The sequence below is a fragment of the Mustela putorius genome, unplaced genomic scaffold (genome assembly GCF_011764305.1).
Source record: "Mustela putorius furo isolate JIRA1106 unplaced genomic scaffold, ASM1176430v1.1 tig00537243_pilon_pilon_pilon, whole genome shotgun sequence".
In the NCBI taxonomy this organism is placed as follows: Eukaryota; Metazoa; Chordata; class Mammalia; order Carnivora; family Mustelidae; genus Mustela; species Mustela putorius.
In genome coordinates, this window is record NW_025422382.1 from 609,786 (window position 1) to 630,073 (window position 20,288).

At 44.9% G+C, this 20,288-nt stretch overlaps 1 protein-coding gene across 2 annotated transcripts in view; it reads left to right on the top strand.

The window, feature by feature from the left end:
- Window positions 1-20,288, top strand: part of THSD4 (thrombospondin type 1 domain containing 4) — a 556,231-nt gene that overhangs the window by 21,847 nt on the left and 514,096 nt on the right. For both annotated transcript variants that reach the window (XM_045073490.1, XM_045073491.1), the window contains exons 2-3: window positions 521-628; window positions 11,792-11,861. In XM_045073490.1, coding sequence (XP_044929425.1) covers window positions 600-628; window positions 11,792-11,861 — 99 coding nt within the window. In that variant the 5' untranslated portion in view covers window positions 521-599. The remainder of the gene's footprint in view (window positions 1-520; window positions 629-11,791; window positions 11,862-20,288) is intronic.

Sequence of the window (20,288 nt, forward strand, 5' to 3'; positions counted from 1 at the left end):
GTAAATGGAACCATGTAGTACGTATCCTCTTGGGGCTGGTTTCTTTCACGTAGGGCAGTGTTTCCAAGGCTCCTCCCACTGTGCCATGTATCCGTCCATTTCTTTTGACTGTTAGGCTGTATTTTTAGCTGTACAGTACAGTTGGGAAAACCAAGACACACAGAGGAGAGATGACTTTCCTATGGTCACGGAGCCTTTCATAGAGGGAACTAGGTTTCCAACGCCATCTTTTGCCCAATGCTAACTCTGCTATGAGCCGGACTCTGAGACAATCGCACTAATAGTAATTTATGGAACATCTTTTATGGATCAACCCGTGTACTAAGTGTTCTATAAATTTGTTACCTCCTGTGCCTATATAATCGGATTTCGATTGGGAAATCTTGTAACCACAACTGGGCGGTGACATTTTTGTTTTAATGTCTTCCATTTGCTCACTTCTGGTTTCATTGGTCCACTAAGGCTCTAGGATCTTCCTAAGCAAATGATGCTGAACATCGTATTGTTGTTCCTTCTGCAGGAGCCGGACACCACTCCCATCTGTGGAAAATTAGTAACATCTCACAGGCGCCCTTGCTTCTTCCAGGACGCCGAGCATCATGGTTTCTCATTTCATGGGGTCGTTCAGGTAAGTGGAGAACCTTTTTAAAAAGACAGCGGGAAAATAGGAAATTCAATATTTGAGTTTTACAGTGTAGTCTCTGCAGTTACTGGCCTCACGGGTCTGCACGTCAGCGATCTCTCTGCTACCCTGTGTGTGTGTGTGTGTGTGTGTGTGTGTGTGGTGAGTTTGCTCTTCACGAGGGCGGCAAGCCCTAGGGAGCCGTGTGCTGTGGGGAGAGGTTCTCGGACTGAGATCTAGGCAGCTTCGCTGCTACTCTGTGCTCTACTATTTCCCAGGGGCCCTCCAGGATTAAGATTTATATTTTTGAGTAAAGATGTTCCTGAATCTGTGGGTCTGTATCCTGGCCGCGCACTAGAATTACCTGGAGAACTTCACACAGTTTGGGTCCTCCGGCCCATCAGTACCGATTTTGACTTCATTGATCTGTGCTTTAAAATGACCTCTCTGGTTCCTTCTGCTCAGAACATCTTGACCTTCACCTGCATTTTCTATTTGATCCTGATGTCAACCAGGCGAGCTAAGTAGGATGAGCAGTAGTATCTCTGTTTTGTGCGTAGGAAGACCGTGCTGCTAAATCCGGGATGCACGCTGCAGGGGTGGGGAGGAGAGCTTGTGGCTCTGGACCTGCCGTCTGTGCTGCTGAGTCTGTTCTTCAAACTTTTCCTTTCTTTTTTAATTAAAAAAATTTTTTTTAATGTTTTACATTTTATATTTTTATTTGAGAGAGTGCCAGAGAGAGCATGAGTGGGAGGGAGGGGGAGAGAGAGAGGGAGAAGCAGGCTCCACACTGAGCAGGGAGCCTGATGTGGGACTCGATCCTAGGATCCTGGATCATGACCTGAGCCGAAAGCAGACGCTTAACCCACTAAGCCATCCAGGCGCCCCTGAAAAGTAGTTTAAAGGGTATTTCAAGACACGAGCTATGCATCCTGTTTGTAGAAGCTCCGATGGCCCCCTGTCTAAGCACAGGGCAGTGAGCAATGCCATTGGGTCACTGAGTCAGCTCAGGACCACAGCATGTGTGAGTGCCAGGACCCAGTGGGGGATAGAGAAGTGGTCACAGTCACATACTGAACCGGTTTGAAAAGAGCAGTGGGTGACCAAAGCTGGGTTCACCATGTGGGAAGCAGGTGTAAGTCTGGCCACCATCAGAAAGGCCCCGACAAGTACTGAGGATCCTCCAAAATGTGGCCACCGAGGCACACAAGGAAGGCCATTGCTTGGGAGAGCTCCCTTCTGCCAAGTTTTTTTTCTTGATGGAATTTCATAATTTTAACCGATGCCCCTGCAAAAACAATGAACCTCTTGTAATGACCTGATTGGTGGTTGGAGCCTGTCTCTCTTCAAGGGGTGCCTGGGGACTCCCCTCCAGGCTGTTCATTTTCTCGGAGAAATTGCCCACAGGTTAGAAGTGAGCAGGGTGGGAGTTGTTGAAAGCTAGATGTGGTCTTGTTACCCCTGGGATGGAACTCCGAAAGTCTTATCAGGCCCCCCGTGTTAGGGTCCTTCCGAAGAGGTCGCTTGAACAGGGCGACTCAGCAGGACATTTCTTTGTAAGAAATGTCTCTACTGTAAGGAGAGAGCACATTGTGAGCTCTGAGGTTGGGTGATTCTTTGCAAGAGCTCAGCTGGTGCTTTCCATGGGTACCTTAGGCCAGGTACTCATAAGCCATTTTGCATTGTTTCTAAGGCCTTGTAAATCTATTTTAATCTGAAAAACAAAACAGAGCTAGAGTGACTTTTGCATAAATGCTTTAAAAAATACTCTTGGGCAAAGGGCTGTGTTTACTTTAAGAGTGAGTTGTCTTTGATAACACTGGTAGATGATCCAACATGAACACACACAGATGTTAAGGGCTTGTTCATTTTGATGAAGGCAACCGAGTACATAAAGATCGATTGGACAAGCTGGAGGACTTGCGTACCTAAAGAGGAAACAGGTCACAATAAGAAGTTTGCTGCCAAGAGAATCCCTGAGAGGAAAGACCATTTAAGGGGATTCACTGTTCTGATAGGCAGAGATCTGGTTTTAAAAATCCCTCCCCAGTTTTTGCCAAGCCACAAAGAAGCAGCCAGCCAGCATCTCCCTCATTGAAAAAGACAGAGAAACCCTGAGTATTAAGATGGTAAGAGTGTCTCTGGCCTGCTCAGAGTCCGTAGTCATAAAAAGAATCACTGTTAAACCCAGGGGCAGAAAACAACACTAAAACCTTAACTCTTGTTAGTGAGCTGTCATTGAGCGGGAGACGAGCCTGGATGCCATGTCAAATTCAGGGCAAGGAAAATCCATTTGGGCCAAAGGGTTGGTCATGGCACATTAGGGGGTCTTTGTCACCTGTTACGACTTAATGAAGAAGAGATACTAAGTGAAACAGAAGTACACACATTTCTTAAAGTCTTGCTCCAAATGATGCACCTTAAAATATATATATAATATGTGTGTGTGTGTGTGTTACAACTTTATGTATTTGTTTAGTGATTGACTGGAAGCAAACACAGTTTTCTGTAGAGTGAGTATGAGTACAAGTGGGGAGGGCCACCTACCATGGCCAGCCAGGAGGACTCTCTCTCTCGAGCAGGTCTGCTTGGTCAAGGGCTCATTCTGTCCCTCGCAGCATGCTTTCGTATTAAGTCGACGGCGCTGACGTTTGAAATGAAAACACAGAGGAAAACAAAACAGTTGAAAATGCCAGACAAGTGGTTAAGTTGGCAGGGAACAACGTTGACTCGGTGATCCTTATTTTGAATAGTAGGTTTTGAAGAAATACAGATGTAATTAGAGAGATTACAGAGGTAGACGGTGATTTTTATAGATCTTATGAAGTAAGGTTCTGGATTGTTTTAAGGGGTTTACAGGTTGATGGCCCTAGGTCAAGTGTCTGGTTTTAGTCTTCTGAAATGTAAAGCTTTTCTTTGCCATGATATACACTTCAGCAAAGTAATATTACTGTAATGCCTGTCAGCTACTTCACTTAGAAATACAACCAGAAGGAACTGAGGAAATGAGAAAGAGAAAGGCGGCCATTCTGGGGGACCTGAAACAGCTTCTGAAGACAGAAAGGAAATAAGAAGTGGGTTGAGAAGACGTGTTTGTGTGCGAATGCCCCAAATAGTGATGCTTGAGGTAGGATGGGTCAGTGAAAATGGAGATTGAGAGATCTATGGCCATTGGGAAGGATTGTGGGCTCAGTCTGTGTCCCCAGGCCAGTGACCAAGAAACGGGGCAGAGAAGGGAAAAATATGGGAAGGAAGAAGACAAGAAAGAGGAGGAAGGAGGAGGAAGAGGAAGGAAAAGTGGAAGGGAGAGGGAGGGGGGGAGGGGGGAGGGGGAGGGGGGAGGAGGAGGGGGAGAAGAAAGAGAAGGGCCCAGGTTTGATGATCAGGATTAAACGGCATCGTGTTACGGCCGGAGAGACTTTGAGTAAGCCTTCTTCATCTAAACCACTACCCAGTTGATGCTTGATAAATATTTGTTGAATATTGAATGAATAAGTTAATAATTCTCTTTTGTGTAAAAGAAAGTAGAACATTTTTCTTTCCTGATGAGGATTGTTAATTACAAAAGCAGGTTAAAGCAGACAGTCATACAAATGATACACGCACACACCTTTAACAGTTTATTTTTAACTTAAAACACATGTACATTCACTCACTATGTTTTGATGTGGGGCCAAGGACTTTTCTTTGAGCCGGAGCCCCTGATTGTCTGTCGTGCGCAGACCACACCCGTAAGCATCATCTAGGGTTTCCATTTGGGTTTCTTTAACGTGGAGTGAGAATTTAAAGACATTTGCAAAGCAATCCGAGTTCAGATGATTCTCGATTTTTATTGTCTTTGCCCCTAATCATTTACAGTTGTCTCATCCACACCTAATTTGCCAGCAGCTTTTTTTCTTGGCTACTTGCCTTATCGAGTCTTTTCCGAAGCCATCAGCTTCATTTTTGTAGAAACAGCTAACAACTACTCTTTCTTTTTGTGCTCCGTTTCATGGGTTTGTGGACTGCTTGAATATTTGTAGGGACTTCCAAAGCCACTGGCAGAAACAGGTTTGGGAACATAGTTGACTCTGTAGGAACGCAGCTCTTCTGGTGTGAGCCGAAAAGTACGAGGGTACCGGGTTAGAACCTGCTGGAATCTTTTAAGGGAAGCCTGGTAGGAGAGTCCTCTGAATGGTAGGCCGAGAGGCTAGGAGGAAATAAAATCGTTTTTTGGAGGACTGCCCTGGCAAACCCCTACCTATAAAATGAAGGCAGGCATTCAGACGCTATTGATTTTTCTTTCTGCCTGGCACAGCCCTGTACCTGGATCATGTCCTCATCACTCAGTACTTGACTGTGGGATTTGCTAGAACATTCTGTACCAAAAAGGGTTCAGTGGAGTCAAGGTGTGATCACTGGGCTGCCAGCGACCCATTCCGTATGGACTCAAGGGGATGGATAGGCCTCCGGGGAACACTGCCCCCCTCACTCCCTCAGGGGCTAGAACGCGTAACTGCCAACTTGTGGAAATCCTCTTTTTAGGACCATCTTCCTTTTGCCAGTTCTTTAATTTTCCCAACAGAGGATTCTGGGATGCTCTTAGGAAAACACTTGCATGGCTGGAGCGTGACGGCAGCACTTTGCCTCTCTGGCCCTCCCTCTGGTTCTTCTTCTGTCTCCCTTCTTGCATCCACTGGCTGTTCATTGGCCCTGAGCTGGGACCAGAGCTGTGTCGACCAGAGCCTGCTCGTTGGAAAGATGTATCAGAAACTATTCCCTCAAGAAGTACCGAAGGGTGTCGTGTCTTACAAAGCCGGGCCGTGACAGACACCTCCCTTTTCCAGAGGCCCCGGTTCAGAAAACGCAAATGGCTTCTAGAGTTGAGAACCTGGAAATAAGCAATAAAAGCCAATAAGCATTGAGTAGGTGTCTGCAAATCCAGGCTCCAGATCGGAAACATTTCACCCCACGAAAGCCAGGCGGGCCCCTCCCCGGAGCCTGCTGGTCTTGCTTTGGCTGCAGGTTGGTTCCGAAGCTAAGGCCAAGGTAAAGGGAGCCGAATCAGGAGGACATGGGCTCAGCCACAGCGCAGTAAGCATCTAAAGGATGTGGAGGCAGGGAGGAGACAGCAGAGGGCCCGCTGGATTCAGAAGACCCCAGGTGTCTGCGCCTCTCAACCTGCCCTGCTGCAAGGCTACCACCTTGTGCTCTACAAATGGTTTGACACTCAACACTGGCGGTCCCGAGCCATCCAGAAAAGGTGACTTCAGCTCAGCATGCTCTGTAGAAGAAAGCAGGAAAATAAGTAGAATGTACCTTTTTTTTTGAAGTTGGGATTGAAATGGTTAGCTTCAATTATTCTAAAATTTAAAAGGTTCTCTAGTGAGGCTGGATAAACTAGGTTTTATCACATGTACTTACTTTCTGATTATTTTTGCAAGCATGACAGAAAGTAAAACAGATGTGTGAAGCCACAGCCTCCTAAGACTGGGGAAGAAAATTGATGTGATGAAATGCGGGGTTCAAAGGGGTGTTGTGTTAACGAGGCCCCAGAGCACGGTGGTTAAGCATCCGGGCCAGGGGTCTGACTGCTGGCATCAAAATCAGCCTTTGCCACTAGTAGGTGTGTGTGGCCTTCGATAAGCAAATAAATGACTTCGCCTCTCTGTGCCTCCATTTCCTTACCTGAAGAGTGGGTATAAGAAAAACGTTGGGTAGGATGGTTGTGGAGATTCAGTGAAATTATACCCGAAGCATGGAGATCAGTGGTAAAACATCCAGCCTTCATTTCCAATGCCCCCTCTTGTCTGCCTCTACTCTTAACTGCTGTCAAAGGAAGGCCAAACATGGTGACAGGCATGCTGGGCAAACCTTTTTCATCTCTGGAGCACCAAAAGTAGAGATTTCACTTCAGTGCTAAGATTTTGGCTCTCTTTCGCTAAGGTCAGTATAATTTTATTAGTTTCCAGGTTGCTTCCCAAATATCCCTTGGGTTATACTAACTGCAGAAGAGGTAAGGCTTTTGGGTTTTGGTTGTTGGTGGTGGTTTTCTTTTTCTTTTTCTTTTTCTTTCCTGTTTTCCTTGTTTTGTTACTTGATATGCTCAAGTATTGAGTTCATTGAGGTGAGCCTAGGTATCTGGTGGCTGTGACGCGATCCACCCCCCGACCCAGATTTGAGGATGAGTGGCATGGGGAGTGAGGTAGGCTTGACCTGGGTCAATCCAGAAGCCCAGAGCAGAGCCCCAGTTCCATGCTATAAATCTTGTGCCAAATTTCAATGAGCATTATTTTCTACATGAGGCAATGAGATGATTCAGTGTTTAAGATCTAGAACAATACTGGGGAGATGGCATTTTTTTTTTCTCCTGTGTGTTCTGATGTGAAATCTTGGGTCGTTTCTACTGCAAGGTGAATCGGAAAGTCTTCGTAGGAATGTGGCTTCCCCCGCCGCTTGGAGGGGAGTGTGCGATTTGTTTGCCAAAGGCCCTGGTAGCCTTCAATCTGTCAAAATGTTGCAAGCTGGGAACAGTTTGCCAAAGCAAACTATCAAAGTGAAATAACACACGAGTTGCACACACACAGACACACACAGGCTCTCCCAATGCCCCAACATTAATTTTGAATTGGGTCAGGAGGAACAAGGGTTTGGGCTAGATTGTTGGTGTTTTGAGGCAGTTGTGGGCACAGCTACGGAGGACCAATTACATAGGTATGCGTGAGCAGGGTGGGGTGTCCTAAAACAGACTCTGCTGAGCAGGGGTGGGAAACTTCCAGCCCTTGGCAGAGGTTCATCTGGCCCTTGGGGTTATATATTGCTCTGGCTGCTGTTATTGCAGCCCAAAGAATAATTTCCCCTCTGGGGGAATTTATTCTATTCCATTCAGAGCAGAGCCCATTTAATAACTAAGAGTTTATTCCAGAATGAATTTTATCGGTTACCCCTATGCATTTAGGTCCACTAGGACCCAGGTCAGTGAAGAAAAGAAGCAATTGAATGTTAAATAGAATTTGTGTTGCATTTTTGCAACAAGAGGCACCAACAAACATTTTGTTGTCATAGCTTGTGTCAATCTGATGAGACTAAATTTTGGGGGCATCACATAGAAATTGAAAAGCACAACTGATTTTAATAAGTCCCTCATGAGATAGTTTTTAAAATCTCCCAAAGTGTCTTGGGGCATTTTTGAATCTGTTAATTCATACTATTTCCATTTGTCTTAAAATTTCATAAGTTGTCCGGAGGATGTGGCATCATTCATTAATTCAGTAAATGAAGCTTTTACTATATAGCAGATACTCGCTGAATGCTGGGGAATAAAGTAGGGATAAAACCAACTCCTTGATCTCATGGAGCTTGTAGTCTAGTGGGTGGAGGGAGTTTAACTGAATAAAGACTCAACCGTGAGATAGTAAGAAAGAAGCTTTTTGTGCAGACTGGGGAAGGCTTTATGGAGAAAGGACAACTTTGGGCAGACACCCAAAATAGGGGAGGGGAGGAGCTGTAAAAGTATCTGGGAGTAGACTTGACCAGGCAACTTGGAATGCCCTTCCTCTGAGACAGAGAACACCCAGAACCTTCCCTCCTCTCATCCTCCACTCCCTGTCCTGCTCCATGTCCCCTGGAAAGGTATGGAAACAGCCTGGGATGAGTGGTTATGAGAAAGTACTTCTGATTGCATTACAAATATGTGGCTTAGGTGTCTGCCAAGAACTTGGAGGGACTGAGGTGTGTAACACATTTATGAAGCTGCTGTTTGTTTTTTTAACAAAACCACACCAATCTTTTTTTTTTTTTTTTTAATGTGAATAAACAGTGCCAGAATGTTACTGTGGTTCAGAGTTGTAGGCACAGGTTCATGAGAAGGCTGTCTTTCACCTTGACTAATTTGAGGGAGGCAGGGCAGGTCATATTATTCCCATTTTACAGATGGGGAAACTGAGGTCCAGAGAGGAGTTAGTTGTGCCAGCTCATGTAACTAAGGAGCGTAGACTCACTAGTTGTAATACACACGCACCTGGGTTTGGAGGACAAACTGGATCCAGCAAGGATTCAGCTAGAACATACCTGTTCTCGTCCCACCAGCATGTTTACACCCACTCCTTTAGATGCCCCTGCCTGGTGGCTGGAGGACATCTTGGGCAGTTTTCTGGCTTGTTGCAGGTTAATGGGCAGTCTTGTTTTCAAGTATCAAAAAGTCCAAAGAAAGGGCGCCTGGGTGGCTCAGTCCGACTCTTAAACATCCAACTCAAATTTGGCTCTGGTCTTGATCTCGGCTCAGGTCATGATCTCAGGCTCCTGAAATCGGGTCCCACACCGGGCTCTGAGCACAGTGGGGAGTCTGCTTGAGATTCTCTTTCTCCCTCTCCTTTTTCCCCTCCCCCTGCTCTCTCTCTCCTAAAATAAATCAACAAATCTTTAAAAAGAAAAGTCCAAAGAAGCTGTACTTGTAGGAAGGGAGAGTTTTATTGGTGGAATGCCTGTACTTTTTCATTTTCCTTCAATAGTTTTTGGTGTTCATCTAAAATGTGAATCACTTCACCCTGAGATCCGTGTACCTGTGCACTGGATAGTGCAGAAATAGAACGTTTCCATTGTCACAGAAAAGTCTACTGGACCCAGATCCTCGGCAAGTTATAAGCCAGCTCTTTGATTCTCTTCATGACTAATTTCATATTCTATTTTTCTGAATAGATCCCCTGCTTGGAAGGGTTTTGCATATAGATATTCAACATCAAAAAGAAAGTCTGGGGGGCGTCTGGGGGGCGCCTGGGTGGCTCAGTGGGTTGGGCCTCTGCCTTCGGCGGCTCGGTAGTGATCTGGGGGTCCTGGAATCAAGCCCCGCTTTGGGCTCTCTGCTTGGCGGGGAGACTGCTCCCTGCACCCCTCCACCCCACCCGGCCTGCCTCTCTGCCTACTTGTGATCTCTGTCAAAAAAAAAAAAAAAAAGTCTAGTTAGGAAAAAAAAAAGTCCCATCAGATATAAAAAGTTTTATGGACCCAGCATGCTAGATATAAAAAATTTTAGTCTCTCATTCAAGTGAAAGTGTCTCTCTGCCCCCAGACTGGGAGGGTGGGGCTTCAGACCCCTCTTAGCGGGGAGAGGGGGCGGGGCTATTTTCTTCCTAAGCCCAGTTCTCCACCTGGCCCCTCCCTCTGCCTCAGGGGAGAGGGGAGGTAACTGGGCAGAGGGTTTCCATGGGCTGAGTGCAGCTGGAGATCTGGTGTTGGCAGTTGTCTAAGTTCTGTATTCTCTTCTCCTGGGGCACTTAGGGTGGCCCTTTGGAGAACCTCCCCCTCACTTGGGGTGTCCTGCTGCACATCTCTTTATGACCCTCCTCCAAGTCCGGTACTCCATGGGTACCCACCACTGATCCCCTAACCCTGGCGAGCAGCCTTTGGTGAGGTTTTTTCTAGACAACCTAAACCCAGTGATCCATGGTGCCTGCCTTCAGTTGAGAGGAAAAAGCCAGCATATTCTGTTCCTGCAAGTTCCAGAAATGTTCCCCTCCAGCCCTTTCTCTCCACTCTGCCCTTCCAGACACTTCAGCGGGGTTTTGTCCTTGAGATACTTTTCAGGGGGAGACTCTCGCACTGGTCCTTCCTATCCTTAACATGGGGGCTCAGATAAAGCTTTCTACATGGCAGCCCTCCTGTCTTCTCCTGGGAGGGAACCCTGACTTCTCCCAGAAGACAGGAAGGGGCTGTGCTCAGCGCTCCTGCATTTCTCTTCAAAGAAATCTGGACAGGGTGAACTTCTCTCACCCTCTGGCTTGCTCCTTGTATAGGGCTTAGGGTGGGGCAGCGGGGGCACCTCCTTTTCTGGTTCTCAGCAAATGGTGCAGCCCTTCCTGTTTGGAGTGGGTGTCTATGTACTACCCTTGGGCCTCTGCTTTGGAGCCTCAGCTGCCAAGTCCAAGACAACCATGGAAAGGATGCATCTGTCACCCCATTCATTACATGGCCCCCTCGCCCCACTTCCTGCCCCCTTGCTGTCTCTGACCTGTCTGTTCACATCCATTCTGGGTGGCCTGCCAGGACCTGGCTAATTTTCTTACAACGAGGGGCTTAGGGCAGCATTTAGGATACTGAGATGGTGGGAGCCTTTTCTAACCCCACACGCCCTAACTCCCATGTTCAGACAGGCTTCCTCACGTCCACCTCCGCACGGTGAGTTCTGCTTGGACTGGAGTAGTGTTTTCCATCTCACAGTTGTGTTGGAAGCCTCCAAAAAGGGTGAGAACCACCCAGGTCACTTCGCTGTCTTCAGGATTAAACCCTAAAAAAAAGGATACAAAAGACAACTAAGTAGGACAGTGGCCTCTTTTCAGGGATGCTTCAAATGTTGATGATTTCAAGTCAAGGGACTTTGGGCATTTTAGTTAATTGACAGTGTTTGTCCTCTGACTAACTAGGTGGGTGTTTTCACCTTCGTCATCCCCAGCGACCCTTACAGAAGGTGAGGACCATGAGGGTCAGAGACACTAGTTTGCCCAGGGTCACCCAGATGGGAATGGTGGAGCTGGGATTCCATCCTCAATGTGTTTGAATCCAAAGCGACATCCCTCTCCGCACACCCTGCTGTTGAAGGGCCAGCTGGCTCCTATTCCTCACCTTCCCTTTATTTGATGACAAGTCCTAATCAGGGCTGGTGACAATAGGGCTTAACACGGCTAATCCCACCCATGGAGAACATCTGTGACACTCAAGGGCCAAGAACGGGCAGAAGGAAGGCTCCAGGGGAAGCCTGGGGTGTAGGAGAGAAGCTTCCCTGGCCAGGCTCAGAGCCTCACTTTTAGCATGACCTGACCAGTTCCACTAGGACCAAGCCTGTGCTCTAGCCGTTTCTCTGTGTCCGGCCTCCCCAAACCTCCGGGCCAGCTTCTTTTGTTGGCCCCATCTTACCCGGGAGAAGACTGAGGCTCCTGAGGTTGCACATCCTGATTTAGAAACCCCGCTGGTGTTGGGAAAGGGTTTGAGCCCAGATGTACCTTGCCTTAGCCAAGCCCACAGCGCTGCGCTGCCTCCCCTCCCTCGAGACTGGCCCTTGGCACCTTGGCTGGGTCCCATCCCAGGGCAGGGGTTGGTCTGATCTCTGCCTTCCGGTGATGAGGGGGAGCTGCTGCCTTCCCCTGGGTGCTGCTGCAGCAGGGGACATACTCATGGTTGCTGTTTTTTCCTTCTCAGTGTCCTGGGTTCCTTCCTGCTGCTTGGACTCCAGTTCGTCTGCCCACAGCCCTCCACTGAACACAGAAAGGTAAGCCATGGCCGTTCAGAGGCTTTGCTTCTCTGCACCAAGGGACTGGGGTCCCTCCAGGCATCACCCTGAGTTTGGCTCTCTTTGGAGGGGAGTCACCACTGATCTTAAGAGGAAGCACTGTTTATAGAATGTTCCCCAGTCCTGTCCCTCTGAAGCCCTTGGAGCTTAAGAATGAAGCTGGCTCCCAGAGTCTATGTCTGACCTGAGAGCATCGCTGGTGTTGCTAGCTGTGTCCTTGTTGGTGGGACCACGAGGGCGAGCTCGGTGAGAAGATGACCCACCTGGGAGTGGTGGAGCACCAGCGTGGGGCTTTGACCCCCTCTAGGGGCCGCGGGTCTTGATGGTTAAAGAAAGGCTCTACCTAAAGCTGGGGATGGGGCTGTAGCTATAGGCAAGACGAGCCCCAGTGGGGAGCTCCGACCTTTGGCAGGAGGGCGTCACAGCCCCTGGCAGCCAGCAGCCAGGCAGGGAGGGAGCAGAGAAACAAAGACCGGCCCTCTCTTTGCTCCCCTCCTCCATTTCCAGCTGGGGGCTCCCCTGAGCTGGGCCCACCCAAAAGAAGACAGAAATCCCTTGATGCAGTCCTCAGAGGCCAGCCTCTGAGGCAACAGGGCTGGATGGAGAAAGGGGGGGCAGAACTTCTGGGGGAGAGGCACATGGACAGTATCAAGCATGCCTCCCTTCAGGCTCTGTGTGTTCTGTAGCAAGGGAGCTATTGGCGGCTGCCGAAACAAGCCGAACCAGGACAGGGCCATGACGAAGGCTCCCTTAGGAGCAGATGCCTGAGATGACTCTGAGAAGGTCCCTAAAACCCCTTCCTACGACCTCGAATCTCCTCCTCCCTGTAAGTTAGGAAATGCAGACACTTCTCAGAGGAATGATAGGTCAGGCATTCGTATCTGAGTGTGACTAAGTTGCTCGGAAACTTTCCCCAGAGAGGGAGTTCACAGGGGAAATCCGGGAGAGAAGGGAGCGGACAAGAGCAGGCCCCAGGGGTTGCACGTGACCCTTCTTACAAGATTCTTAATGCTCTTGTCTGCATCGTCTAACTTCTCTGAGGCCTGTGGCTTATGTTCTGTCTTTGGTTTTCCGGGCCAGGTACGGGCCTGTATTGTATTGTATGTCCCACAAGGATGTCAGCTCCACGAAACTGCTATCTTCCCAGCTCGTGGAATGAATAAATGAATGAATGGATGAATGAAGGAATGAATAGAAAACCTGACCAAGGTCTCAGCCTCATGTTGTTAGAGTCACTGGAAATCTATACCCCTCCCCCTTCGCTGCATTATCCCCATTCATAATTTCAAGAAGTCAGAGAGGACAACTCCCGTAGACTGAATGTTTGTGTCCCTCCTCCGTCCCCCCTACCGCCTGCAAATTCACCTGTTGAAACCTAATGTCCAGTATGAAGGTTATCTGCCCATGGGGCCTTTCAGGGGAGGGAAGCCCTGATGAATGGGATTAGTGCCCTTATTAGAGTCGGGAGAGAGCTTCCTGCCTGCCCCGGGAGGATAGAATGAGACGTCTGCCACCCAGAAGAAGGCACCAGGATCTTGGATTTCTAGCCTCCAGACCTGTGAGAAATCAGTTTCTGTTGTCTGTAAGCCACACAGTCTCTGGTACTTTCTTTTAGCAGCCCACACGGACCCTGACGAAAGCAGGCACTGAGAGGTGGGGTGCTGCTCTGACAAATGCGTGACGTGATGGAGGTGGCTTTGGAATGCGGTGACGGGCAGGGACCGGAAGAGTAAGGGGGGGGCGCGTGCTAGGAGGAGCCTGTGTTGCCATGAGTGGACTTTTCAAGGTGTTCTGCTGCGAGCTCAGAACGGGAGAACAGTGATCTCGAGCAAAAAGCTCGTGGACTGCAGACGGCGAAGGATGGCGTCTCAGACAGAAATGAGAACATGTTATTAGAAACGGGGCGGGGGCAGGCCATGCTTGTTATAAAGTGGCCAAAAACCAAACAAACTTGGCCGAATTGTGTTTGTGTTCTCGTGTTTGTGGAAGGTGGCCCTTACAAGCGATGAAATTAGATATTTAGCTGAAGCAATTTCGAAGCAAAGTGTGGAAGGAGTGGCCTGGCTACTCTCGCCTGCTTGTGGTAAAATGTGAGAAAAGAGAAGTGACTTAAAGATGGAATTGTTAATTGGAAAGAAAGCAGAGCCCAGAACTTAAAAGAGTTGAGAATATCTCAACTATTCTCTGCTATTCCATATTGAAGAGAAGGAGAAAGTCTTCAGGGAGAACACCAAGGGTGTGGCCAAGAGACATTTGATGATGAGACTAGTCAGCCATCTCACAGAAGCCAGGACTATTTTCCAAGACCATGGGAGAATGCAAACTAGGTGTTCCTTGTGCCTGACCCTCCACACACCACCTCTCTGGGTGGTCTCCATGGCCAGCACTCTCTCCTCGGCTGCCCCAGGTGCTGCTCTGGCAACCTGGTAAGGTGTGGGCTGTGCCCAGCAAGCCACAGGGGCATGGCTGCTCCCATCTTGACTTCACAGGACACGGCCTCCCCGCAGAGCCGAGATCCTAGGCCCTAACCCTGGAGAGCCACAGGGGGACAGGGCTGCCCAAAGCTCTGCGGGCAGGGCACCGGGGAGCCTTGGGGCCTCAGCCTTCCCCAGCAAAGCTGCAGGCAGGAGCACTGTCCCATTGAGTCTGGAGAGCAGGGGCATCAAACCAAAGAGGATTATTCTTGAGCGTTAAGGTCTAAGGGAATTTCCGCCCTTGGATTTTGGACATGCTTGGGACTTGTTACTGCTTTCTTCTTTCCTCTTTCTCCCATCTGGAGTGGGAATGCCTGTCCTGTGTCCGTCTCACTGCTGTATTTCAGAAGCACATGACAGGTGTGACTAGGCAGGTTCACAGTTGGAGAGCAGATTGGCTCAGGACAGGTTGTATGAATTGAGGTGATATTTAGATGGGCCTAGTCTTTAAAGTTGACACTGGATTAAGAACTTGGGGGCTGTTCAGATGGAATAAATATATTTTGCATATAAGAAGGACATGAATTTGGGGGGACCAGAGTGAAATGCAATAGATTGAACGTGTCCCCCCGCATGTATATGTTGAAACTTAATCCCCAGTGCTATGGTATTTAGAGGTGTGGGGCATTTGGGAGGTGATTTGGTCATGAGGGCATTCTTGCCCTTATAAAAGAGATCCCAAAGAGATCTCTGGCCCCTTCTGCTAGATGAAGGTACAGCGAGAAGCCTGCTCTCTTTAAACAGGAAATGGGCTCTCCCAGATACCAAATCTGCCAGCCCCTTAATCTCAGACATCCCAGCCTCCAGAACTGTGAAAAAATAAATGTAAGCTGATCATAAACCCCTCTCCCCCCATCTGTGGTATTTTTGTTATAGCATCTGGCATGGACCAAGACAGCTGTCTTTTCACTATTAAGTTATACTATTAATACTGTTTACAAGTGTCAAGGTTGTTAATCTTAATAGTTGAATTGCTGAATCAATTGTTGAATGAATTGTTGAATAGTTGAATCAATTTGCCAGTGTTTGATTCTTATTGCTCAAATAGACCATCATAGCTGAAAATATTTTATAGATGATTTACTTTGCTATTTTCCAAGTTAGCCTGATGACTGATACATATATTTCATATATATCACATATATACATGATATATATATATATCCTGAAAAAAAGGTTCACAGATAAGTATTACTTTTATATTTCTTAAGTATTTGTTCTGAACAATGAAAGAAAAAAGGCTATGAGTTATGTTGGAATGTTAAATTTTATTTTATTTACTTATTTTTAAAGATTTCATTTATTTCAGAGAGAGAGCACAAGTGAGTGGCGGGACAGAGAGAGGGAGAAAAACAGACTCCCCACTAAGCAGGGAGTCCAGGGCGGGTTCCATCCCAGAGCCCCAAGATCATGATCCCAGCACCCTGAACTGAAGACAGATGCTTAACTGAGCCAGCCACCCAGGCAGCCCTGGAATGTGGAATTTTAAAATTGAGTAGAAAGTATCCCATCTTGGCATATGGTACGTCCCCAAAATATTGAAAAGAACTTTGCAGTAGGAAAATTGATTAATTTTTTTCAAAATTATTTATAGGTTAATTTACTTAGAGAACATACATTTTAGGAGAGCTTTCAAATATAATTATATGCACTTTGGCTGCCAGAGTCATTGTCATTCACCCTAGAGAAGAACAGATTCAGTACTTTCTTGGGTGTTGAATTTCTTCTTACTGTTTCATTAGAGCTTTGTAGAGCTGTGGTTGTCATACTGCCTGCTTATATCCTAAAAATCCTGGCAGAGGTACCAACAATGGTAGCATCCATTTATTTCTGCAATGTGAAAAGTATGTCCTTAGTAAAACAGGGGTCAGAAATGTCTTTTTCCATGAAAGAGCAGCTGTGAATATTTTAGGCTTTCTGGGCTACAAAGTTCCTAACTATTCACCTATGCTTTTGTAACACAAAGGCAGCCATAGACAATAGGTAAATGAATGTGAGTGACTGTATTCCAGTAAAACTTTATTTACAAAAATAGGTGGTTATCTGGATTTGGCCCATGCCCACAGTTGGCAGACCACCAGTCTAAAGCCTAATAGAGAGGAGTTAACTGCACATGTGTGTGTTTTGGAATTTGAAGTTGGAAGTTGTCTCCTCGTGGAACTTGAAGAAACACACAAGTTTGGAGAAAAAGTCTATTTTTTCATTAAAAAATAAGAATTATGATTGCTCTCAAATTGCTTTCATTGCTTAGATAAATCATAATTGAATTCCTGCTGACCCATTGTTTTATGACAAAATTCACTCCCAATCTGTAGCAGAGAGCGGCAGAAAGAATTAGAAAACCATTTATGGTAAATTCTTAAGGGACAGCATTACTAATTTGTGCATATTGCAGTTTTGTATGTATATGAAAACTACCCACTAAAAGACATCTCTTTTTCTTTTTCATTACAATAGCATGTCCAACTTTAGCATATGGAAGCATTTCTGCAGTGTAAGTTATTCTGAGGAAAAGACATAATTTGTAAATGCTGTCAAGTAAACTATGCTTTTCTAAATGCGGCTCGGGTGACCGGACACGTCCCTGTCCCATAATGGTGCAGGAGAAAAGGATTCTGGGGCAGAGCATCAGCAGCTCTTTCCAGATATTTCTATCCAGATGTCTTCCTCTTATCCTGCAACAAGAACACTATCACAAAGGATCACTCAGCTTCTGTTTTTGGAAATTTTTAGTGACACTTGGCAAATCGTTGTATTTTTAAAACTTTCTGTGGCTTCATTTGCAGATAAGGTAAGACCAAGAGCAGGGGGAAAAAAAACTTGACTAAAACTTTAATAAAAACCATACGTTATTAATAAGGGAAACTATGGAGATTGTAGAAAGCTTTCAAGTTAATGAAACTGTTCTGCTGTGTCTGCCCAACCGACACTGACCGAGCAAGTTGCTTTTGTAAGTCATAATGTGTACAGTCAACATAATCTGTTTTGGAAAGAGCTGTGAAATGTCGTCTTTTATTCCTACAAATGAAAAAACATACACATACATCACAACTGCTCAATGTGTTTCTTTTTTTAAGTTTACTTTTTAAATTAAAGTATGCACATGTCTTATAAAAGAACTTAGAAAACAATAAAAAACTAGAAGAAGGAAATAAAACTCACTCCTTGGGCCCCTAGCCAAAGAAAAGGGCTCTTCAACCTGTTATTTATAGAAACTCTCAAACAAAAAGAACAGAAGCACTACAAAATGCAGTAAGAGTGAAGTGAAATACTTGTTTTGCTAACTGATTAGCAAGTCATGATGTGAACAGCAGGGGACCTTGTAATGGGTGTTGAGCCTACTGTTAGTGTAGTAGGATATACAGTCATTGACTTCGTATTGCCTGTTGACAATGTCATACAGTTGGATATGGAACAGAAGGCCGACAGAAGGGCACAAAGAAGTTTTTAGGCTACATATCATTTCTCATATCCTTGCTGCTATATTCGAAAAGAAGAAAGGAAAAAAACAGTAATGCTTTTAGGAGAAAATATATGAAATTATCTTAGTGATTTGTGGTGGGTAAGAATTTCTTAAACAAGACACCTAAAGAACTGGACTATGTTGAAATTGATGACTTTTGTTTATCGAAATACATCATAAGAAAAGGAGTGAAAAGATAAGGCATAAACAGGTGAGGAGATTCACAGTAATTGACAAAAGATTCCTGTTGAGAATATATATATATATATATATATATATATATATATATATATATATATACATACATACATATAAACCCTACCCTTTCATTAAGAAAGCAATCCAATATTAAATAGACCAAAGACTTGAATACACAGTTCATATAAGAAGACATTCTTATGGGCAATGAACATATGAAGAGGTGCTCAGGCAAAACCGTTAGTCCTTCGGGAACTACAAATTAAAATGAGATAATACCAGAATAGCTTAAAATGAAAAACACCAACACTACCAAGTGCTGATGAAGATGTGGAGCAACTGGAATTTCCGTACATTGCTGGTGGGAGTGTAAAACCATCCAAAATGATTGAAGGGAACAGTATCCAGCATTCATGTGGTATCAGAAACAGTGACTCTTCCCAGCAGCCAGACTTTAAAAACTCAGAATCCAGGGGACATTGGAGAGAATACTCAAGAAACTCTTGCCATGGTCCTAGGGGAATAATTGACCTTAGACTGTGTACTGTTCTGGACCTAACAAGTCACAAATGTACTAGTGGAAAAGATCAAACTTTTGCTGAATGATGTAACTATTCTAGTACAAAGCTTATGGATACAGGAATAGAAAAATATCTAGCACTCAAGAAGGTACAATTCAAGATGTCTGACATTTGGTCAAAGATTACCGGGCACACACAGAGGAGCACAAAAATAGCACCATTCTTCAGAAAGAGGAGAACAATCAATTGAAGCCAACTCACAACTGATGCAGATTTTAGAATTTGAAAAAAAAGGATATTAAAAGTTTTAAGACAGTATTTCACAGATTCAAAAAGTTAAATAGAACCAGGGATGATATAAAACCCTTATCAAGCTTCTCAGGTTGAAAATGACAAAATCTGAACAGAAACATCAGCTAGATGGGATTAATGGCAGATTTAAATCTCCGTTAAAGATCAACTCTTTTAAAATAAAATAGTAATAATGTGTTGAGGAGTGTATGTATAAGTAAGATGTTAATGCAGAAAAACAATGAATACTGTTATGCTGAAAAAAATAAATTAACATAAAGATGTTAATGCAGAAGAGGATAAATGGAAATACAATATTGTAAGATTCTTACAATACGGTATTGTAAGTCTTATAATACATAATACAAGATTCTTATAATACATGTAAAATGACATCATATTACTTGAGGGAGGACTGATGAGTTAAAGATGTTTACTATCAACCCTAAAAACCATTAAAGTAACAAAACAAAGAACTTTAGCTCACCAGTAAAAAAAAGGAAAACCGTAGAATTTATTATTATTGTTATTGTTGTTGTTTTCAAATAATTCAAAAGAAGACAGAAAAAGGAAAAGGGATCAAATAACAGAAGGAACAACTAGAAAACGAATAGCAAGCTGTTAGACTTAAACATGATTATATTAATAGTCAAAAAAACAACTCAGCTAAAAGGCAGAGGTAGGCAGATTGGATAAAACACAAGACATACAACTGTGTACTGTCCTCAAGATATGTACTTAAATATAAAGACACGGATAGGTTAAAAGAATGGGAAAAGATAGACCATACTAATACTAGTCAAAAGAAAGCTGGAGGGACCTTGTTACCATCAGATAAGTAGATATGGAGCAAAAAATATTACCAAAGATAAAGAGGGCCATTTTATAATAAAAGTAATCAATTTGTCAAGAGGACATAATAATCCTAAACATTTATGCACCTAAATTACTGAAACAAAACCTGATGTAACTGCAAGAAGAAACAGACAAACCCACGAGTACAGTCAGAGATTTCAGCATTCCCTTCCTAATATTGATAGTACACATGGACAAAGAAATCAGTAAGAATGTAGAAGACTTGACCATGACTCTCAACCAGCTTGACCTAGTGATCTATGTAGAACATCCCTCAAACAAAATCAGCTATGCGTTCTTTCCAGGTGCATGACGAGCACTTACCAAGGTAAGTCATATTTGGGGCCATAAAACAAGATTCAAGTTTCAGTTTGTTCTCTGATCACAATGGGATTTAATTAGAAACCAATAACAGAAATATATCCGGACAATACCCCCAAATGTGGAAATGACACATTTCTAAATGATCCATGGGTCAAAAAAGAAGTGGAAGAAAAATAGAAAGTACTTTGACCTGAATGAAATTGAAAACACAAAATATCAGAAATTGTGGAATGCTGCTGACACAGCATTTAGGGGAAAGTTCGTTTAAGTAAATACCTGT